General features: G+C 39.4%; 1 protein-coding gene across 1 annotated transcript; it reads left to right on the forward strand.

Moving 5' to 3' along the window:
- The first annotated feature begins 6,747 nt into the window (after positions 1-6,747).
- On the forward strand, positions 6,748-7,730 carry LOC122910701 (olfactory receptor-like protein OLF4). The gene is given in 2 exon segments (XM_044255318.1): positions 6,748-6,769; positions 6,772-7,730. Coding segments are annotated over 2 exon segments (981 nt in total).
- Positions 7,731-8,407: the final 677 nt, after the last annotated feature.

The raw sequence follows: 8,407 nt of genomic DNA on the forward strand, positions 1-8,407 counted from the left end.
CTAGTCATTTTGGTGGGAGAAGACTGAACAGATGTAGCTGGATGTATCAACTCTGGTGTAGTCAAGGTGCACCCTGAAACACTTCCTGATCTCTGTCTCAGAGAGAAGCCTCAGTCTAGATGCAGAAGCTGAATCAATTCCCCCTTGGACGCTGGCAGTGCAGGTTCCAAGATGCAGACCCTGGGGGCGCAGGATCTTTTGCTCGTCCCCAAAGCCAAGGCAGTGGCGGCTGTCTGGGAGCTCCTGACCGCCAGAGAGGTTCCAAGCAGCGATCGCACACTGAGATTTTGCCGCCGGCCCGGGCTGAGAGTGCCGGGCTTGCACGCTCCTCTTTTCAGAGGCGGCTGTGGGTCAGGCGCGCGTCTGGGGCACTGAGAATGGGGCGCTGGTCCGTAAGCCGCAGGCTGGGCTTTTGCGTGCCTCTGTCCTGGGAAGAGTTTCGCGGGCGCGTGGCTTAGACTTTGAAACAATGGCGCAGGTCAAGAAGCGCCCCCGGGCCTTAGTAACCCAGAGCTGGATGGACGTGCGTGCGCATCTCAAGCTTTGTGGTAGGGCTAGCGCGCGCGTTCTGCAGACCAGCGCAGCTCCCATCCCCTCACAAGAGCCGGAACTCACGCACTCTGCGGCGCGCTGGCGGCTTAGGGACCAGGAGCTGGTTTCTCCGCCGCACTCTCTCTGCCTCTGTGCCGGGGAGGCTGTCTGGGACCAGGGACTTAAGCCCCTGTCCCTAGCCGCCCCGATTCCCACAATTTCCCCCCGCAATCCTTTGCTCTTTTGGAGTGCTTTCAACCAGTCTCCAAGTTAATGCTGGTCCCCAGATGCAGGGCACTCTCGCTCGTATTGGGGTATTACTTTCCCACGGGTCGCCTCTGGTGGCTCCCTTCCCCTTTTGTTTTTCTTCTGATATCAGTCCGCTGTTCCCATTCCGCTTTACCTGCTCACTGGCGTCTTCTGCCCCTGTAGAGATCCAGACGTGTATAATTCTGATCTCAGGCTGATTTCATGGGTGATCAGAGTTCTTTGGTAGGTAATCAGCTCACTTTGGGGTACCAGCTGAAAAGACGCCTCTTCCTAGTACCCCGCCATCTTGTCCCCCTTCCTCTATACCTATATATTTTTTAATTATTAAAATATTTTATAAATTTAGACAAAACAATAGCTCTTAATTTATCTTGAAATAATGAACTCTTAACTAACTGGGAAAAAGTGACATGGGGGCCAAGGACCACAGTTTTCATGGTTTTATGTCAAAAGAATACATTTCTTCACCTTATTGAAGGGCAGAATAGCAATCTACTGGAGTTATCAATGCTGTGTCCCACCATGAGTCAATATTCAGGAAACCCAAGGAGCCTAGTAAAGAAAAATTCTTCACTCTCAACTTTGGGAAATATTTAACTCAGGGTTCTGATAAGGTACTAGGAGGTTAGCTCTGTGGGATGCAGGTGAATTCAGGGAAGAGTAATAATTGGATTCACCTGAGTCATAAGCTGATTTCTTGAGAACAGGTAACTACAGGAAAAAAGTGCCTCTCTCTAGAGCAATCTCCCATGGGGATGATGTGCCCAGGGGTTGGAGTAACAGGAGGGAAATGTGTTTAAGGGCAGGTAGGGAGCTGTAAATATCTCCTGCTATTGTCCCTCATCAGGTGCAACTTTGGAATGATTGGGACAGTTATTTCTTTTGGAGTCCTAAGTCTGGGTAGGAGACTGATGCTGTATTCTTTGAGAACAGAGCTTAAATCTCCATCATTAAGGGAATAATTCAGACTTTCGCACAGAGACCCCAATATGGGTGAGTCTGAATATCCAGCAGGTACTGCAGGGAAGGGCCAGAGAGAATAGAAAGGTGAAAACATTTACCTAAAGCCACCTGAGAGCCAATCCAGCCCTGCCCAGCAATGGGACATCAGTATGGTTTTTGGCTTGATTGAATAATTAATGAATATATTTATTTGTGATCTTAAAAAGAAAACATTGAAATCAGCCATTAATGGGGGGTTATTGAGGATTAACTAGTGGTGATGGAAGAATTGTGATGAGTGCATAAAGTGGTCCCAATAAGAGTAGAACACAAATCCAAGAATCTTTGCAACTAAGGGGAATAGAGATACAGTTATTAGCTACGAGGGATATGCAATCAAGTGAGAGCATTCATTTTATTCTCTTAAGCCAGGGAAAATTTGAGTGTGTTCCTACATTGATGAGAAAGATTCAGAAGAATGGATCATGAGAAATACATTTCAGAGTGTCCTTTTTCATGCTTGGCATTCTAAGCAATTAAAAAATGTAATAAGTGAAAGGGAATATAAAAAAATACATTGCAATTATTTTCCTACTGGTGAGGATATTTGTGGTTTTCTCAGATGTTTGCTTTCTGCATTACAAATTGTCTGTGCCAGTTCTGTGATTTTGTTTGGTGGGTTTGGAGTGTATATATTCTTCTTTTTTATTCCATTTTTCTACACATAAGAATTAGAGTTTTTCCATCAGCTTTGTTATTTGACCTTCAGTTTCTTTATGTATGTGTAAATGTATTTGAGGGTAGTAGTAAAGTTAATATATTGTGTGTTCAAACCTAACATTTGGCCATATTATCCTCTCCACTCTTCCATATATAAGTGTAGAAAATTTTTCTGCATCGTTTGAATTAATGAATTATCATTTATACATATTCCCAACAACATATCTTCACGTTTCTGTTATTCCCTATTCTACCTTTTGGCCCTTTGTGATTAGATCTATTTCTCAAAGTACCCTCACTGGCAGCCATAATTGGAAAAGTATATTTTTTATCATTTAACTAACATTCACCTTTTTTCCTAAATAAATATGAGTTAATATATATCTATAGGAAATGAAAGCATCAGTTAAGAAAATGATTCATACTCACTTTTTTGGTTATATTATTTTATTTATAAGTTTTTATGTTTTTTAAAAACTAACCTGCATGCCCAATGTGGGGGTTAAACTCACAAGCCAAAGAACAAGAGCTGTACTCTCTCCTGAGAGAGTACTAAGCCAGGCATGTGCCCTTGTTTCCAAGTCTTTAGCACCTTAATCTTGAATTAGTGACCCATGTTGATGTCTTTACGTTAATACTATTTTACGCTTATCTAGAAAATTAGTTTTAGATTGTTATTGTGTTTCAGGCTGTTTTGAGATAGCTCCATGTCTAACTTATTCTTACTCCTACAGTTCTTAGTACACTTCTAAGTACACTCCTAAGTACACTCCTTAGTACACTCCTAAGCTCTTAGTTTCTTTTAAAACCTCCATTTCTAGGGGTGCCTGGGTAGCTCAGTCAGTTGACTGTCTGACTCTTGGTTTCAGCTCAGGTCATGATCTCTGGGTCATGAGATGGAGTCCTGAGTCAGGTTTTGGGCTGATTATGGAACCTACTTGGGTTTCTCTCTGCCTCTTCCTCTGTCCCTCATCCACTTAGGTTCTTTGCTCTCTCTTTTTTTCAAAAAATAGTATTTTTCTATATTATGCTCATGAAAATATTCATACATATTTTTCTTTTTTAAATATTTTATTTATTTATTTGACAGACAGAGATCACAAGTAAGCAGAGAGGCAGGTAGGGGTGGGGGAACAGGCTCCCTGCTGAGCAGAGTTTGATGAGGGGCTCGATCCCAGGATGCTATGATCATGACCTGAGCTGAAGGCAGAAGCTTAACCCACTGAGCCATCCAAGTGCCTTCAAACATATTTTTCTTAAATATTTTATTTATTTATTTGATTGAGACAGAGAGTGTTCAAGAGAGCATAAGCAGAGAGAAGAGTCAGAGGGTGAGGGAGAAGCAGTTTCCCTGCTCAGGAATCTGATGCTGGATTGGATCCCAGGACCTTGACCCTAGGACTTGAGCCAGAGGTAGATGTTTAACCAACAGACCCAGCCAGGTGCCCTAATTCATACACTTTTATACAAATTCGTGAATGGAATCTTACACAGATTGTAAATGGTCTTTAACTATGGTGCAGTTTCTTTTTTTTTAAACAGATTATCTCCCCTAGTAGTACCTTACAGACTTGCCTCCATCAACAAGTATAATATTAATTCATGATTTCAGTGATCCCATAGTATTTCAAGGTGTGGCTCCGTCATCTACACTTTTGAGGATTTATTTATTTATTTATTCTTTCTCATTAAATTTCTATTTCAATTATACAAAAATATTTTGAGATTGAGTTAAAATGCTTGTTCTCCACTGGGGGCAATTTTGTCCTCCAAGAACATTAAGTGATGCCCAGAAGCATTTTAGGCTGTCAGATTGGAGAGGTGTCATGACAAGCCAAGGATGTTCTAGACATCCTACAATGTTCAGGACAAACTGCACCACAGAGAATGATCTGAGCGAGAATGTCAATAGCGCTGAGACTGAGAAACCCTGAGGTGAATAATGCATGCCTATATTCTTATTACTTAAAGATGTTTTCATATTATTTCCCCAAAATATTATAATGCATCATATTCTTCTATGAAAAAGAGTACCACTTTGCTACCTGTTTAAAAGTTCCAATCCCAAATGATGTGACAGTTCTGTAAGTCTTTTGACAGACTGATGGGCATGGAAGGGATTTCTTATTGTTTTCATAAATAATTAGTGAGTTTGAACAAATTCATATATTTGGTTACCACTTTGGTTTGCTCATTATTATTATATGCCCATATATTATATGCCTATTTTCTACAGTTATCAGGATTTCCAACAATTTTACAGATTACTATTTCTCTATTGAATTCTATGGATATATTTTGGCAATGAAAATGTTTTAACTTCTGTAAGTTAACTTATAAGTACACACACACACACACACACACACACACACTTAATTAATTAATTAATTAATTAGGGTCATTATTGGTCATTTTAAGGACTTCTGGGGGAATTTTTGTATTTTTTTAAATCTATTTTCAATTTCTGTATGTGGTGTTATATTAATTTCAGGTGTACGATACAGTGATTCAATAAATCTTAAACTTTATCAGTGTTCATCATGATAAGTGTATTTTAATCCCCTTCATCTATTTCACCTATTACCCTGTTCACCTCTCCTCTGGCAACCACAAGTTTATTCTCTATATTGAAGAGTCTACTGTTTTGTTCATCTCTTTTTTTCTTTGTTCATCTGTTTTGTTTCTTAAATTCCAAATATAAGTAAAATCATATATTTGTCTTTCTCTGACTGATTTCTTTTACTTAGCATTACACCCTCTAGGTTTATCCATGAATTTGCAAATAGTAAGATCTCATTTGTAGCCACTGATACACTTTATCTACCCTCCACCTACCTTCTGGCAAATACCAGTTTGTTCTCTGTATTTAAGTGTCTGTCTGTTTGTTCGCTTGTTCTGTATTTAGGTTATACATATAAGTGAGGTCATATATTTTTTTTATCTGACTTATTTTACTTAGTATAGCACCCTCTAGATCCACCCATGTTGTTGCCAGTGGCTAGATCCCATTCTTTGTTATGATTGAGTAATATTCCATTGTGTATTTGTATACTATATCTATCTATATCTGTATACCACATATTCTTTTCCATTCATCTATCAGCAGAAGCCAGGTCTGCTTCAATATCCTGGCTATTGTAAACAATGCTACAAAAGCAGTGGGTGCATATTTAATTTTGAATTAGCGTGTTTGTCTTCACTGGGTAAATACCCAGTAAATACCCCAGCAGAATTACTTGATCATGTGGTATTTCTCCTTTTAATTTTTTGAGGAACTTCCATACTGTTTCTGTAGTGGCTATACCATTTTTCATTCCCACCAACAATGCATGAGAGATCCCTTTTCTCCACATCCTTACCAATACTTATTATTTCTTCTCTTTTTTATACTAGCCATTCTGACTAGTGTGAGGTGATAGTCTTATTCATTTGGATGTCACATAAAAGTAATTATTTTATTTCCTTCTCAGTTGTTTACTGTTGGTATGTAGAAATGCAACTGATTTTTTTTAAAAGATTTTATTTGTTTATTTGACATAGAGAGATCACAAGTAGGCAGAGAGGCAGGCAGAGAGAGAGAGGGAAGCAGACTCCCTGATAAGCAGAGAGCCCAATGTGGGACTCGATCCCAGGACTCTGGGACCATGACCTGAGCCAAAGGCAGAGGCTTAACCCACTGAGCCACCCAGGCACCTGCAACTGATTTTTTGAGGGTTGGCTTTGTACCCAGTTACTTGGCTGAATTAATTTGTTATCATTTCTATCCATGTTCCTGTGGCATCTTTAGGATTCTCCACATATAAGATCACATCATCTGCATACATAAATTTATTCTTTCTTTCCAGTTTGGATGAAATTTATTTCTATTTATTGTTTTTTTTTAAATGGTATTTTGGTTGCCATATGGTACTTCATTAGTTGTTGATGTGGTGTTTCATGATTCATTGTTTCCATATAACACTCAGTGTTCATTGCAATACATACCCTCCTAAGTACCCATCACCCAGCTAACCCACACAGTTGCTCTGGCTAGAAGTTCTAGTGTTATGTTGATTAGAAGCTGTGAAATCAGGCATCCATACCTTGTTCCTGATCAAAGAGGAAAATGTTCACTGTATCCCCATGGAGTATCATGCTTGCTGTGGATTATTCATAAATAGCTTTATGTTGAGATAGTTTCCTTCTATTCCTAGATTTTAGTGTTTTTATTGTCTTCCATACACAAACATAAACATTAGTATCTTGATGCAGAGTATACACATTAATGTATCTCCCAGGTTAATGATGCATGATTATGTCATTTTGTTTTCTCTTATTTCGCTAGTCATGTTGACTACATGGAGCTAGAGAATGATACACAAATTTCAGAGTTTCTTCTTTTGGGATTTTTGGAAGAACCAGAATTACAACCATTCATCTTTGGGCTGTTTCTGTGCATGTACCTGATCACCATACTTGGGAACCTGCTCATCATCCTGGCCATCAGTTCAGACTCCAACCTCCACACCCCCATGTATTTCTTCCTTGCCAACCTGTCCTTTGTAGACATCTGTTTCACCTCCACCACCATCCCTAAGATGCTGGTAAATATACAAACACAGAGAAAAGCCATAACTTATGAAAGCTGCATCATGCAGATGTACTTTTTCATACTTTTTGCAGGTTTGGACAACTTCCTCTTGACTGTGATGGCTTATGATCGCTTTGTGGCCATCTGTCACCCCCTGCACTACACTGCCACCATGAACCCTGGGATCTGTTCACTACTGCTTCTGGTGTCCTGGATTTTGAGTGCCCTGCATTCTTTGTTACAAACCTTAATGGTGCTGCAGCTGTCCTTTTGTACAGTCTTGGAAATCCCTCACTTTTTCTGTGAACTGCGTCAAATGATCCAACTTGCGTGTTCTGATACCTTTCTTAATAACATGGTGATGTACTTTGCAGCATTGTTTCTGGGTGGTGCTCCCCTGGCTGGAATCACTTACTCTTATGCAAAGATAGTTTCCTCTGTATGTAGAATCTCATCAGCTCAGGGCAAGTGTAAAGCATTTTCCACCTGTGCATCACACCTCTCAGTTGTTTTCTTATTTTATTGCACAAGTTTAGGAGTGTACCTTAGCTCTGCTGCTACTCAGAACTCCCACTCAAGTGCAGTAGCCTCAGTGATGTACACTGTGGTCACACCCATGCTGAACCCCTTCATCTATAGCCTGAGGAACAAAGACATAAGGGAGGCTATTAATGTATTTTTCAGAGGGAAGCCATAAAAGGCCCATTTTTTACCAACTACCTGTGATTGCAGACTTAGTAGTGATTCTTTAATCAGATAATTAAAGGACATTTTAATTCTTCTATTTATATCTTGGAGTTTCATTTTGTCTAAAATCATCTTTATAGATTTAAATAAGTCCCTTTGTTGAACTTTCTGTTCCTTCTAGTACTCAACAATTTTCCTTTTGTCTTCTTAGCTTCCAAAGTTAGTCCCAATCTTGAATCAGAAACATTTTGGAGGTGAACCACGAGAGACTATAGACTCTGAAAAACAATCTGAGGGGTTTGAAGTGGCGGGGGGATGCTCAGCATCCACAGTATCCCTGGCACAGAATAGTAAGGCAAAAGTTGCTCATGAAAAACAGCCTCCCAGGGTAATCTATAGAAAAACAAATTTGCATAAACAAATTAACATGGGTTTGATATAAAAGAAGACCTGAAATACAATGAAGTAAAATTTTCTATCACACCATATTTTATTGTAGGAAATATGTTTTTGATGATGAACACCTACACATTGAAGCATGGGATATTTGGTGTCCATCTTTAAAGGTCTCTATTAATTGGAGTAAAGAATTTAGTGGCAGATTCTGTATTATTTAATTGGATGATTTTGCTGTTTCTAATTGAAAATTTCATGTCTTGCCTACAAATATTACTTCGTACATTGTCC

The sequence above is a fragment of the Neovison vison genome, chromosome 6, assembly GCF_020171115.1.
Source record: "Neovison vison isolate M4711 chromosome 6, ASM_NN_V1, whole genome shotgun sequence".
Taxonomy (NCBI): domain Eukaryota; kingdom Metazoa; phylum Chordata; class Mammalia; order Carnivora; family Mustelidae; genus Neogale; species Neogale vison.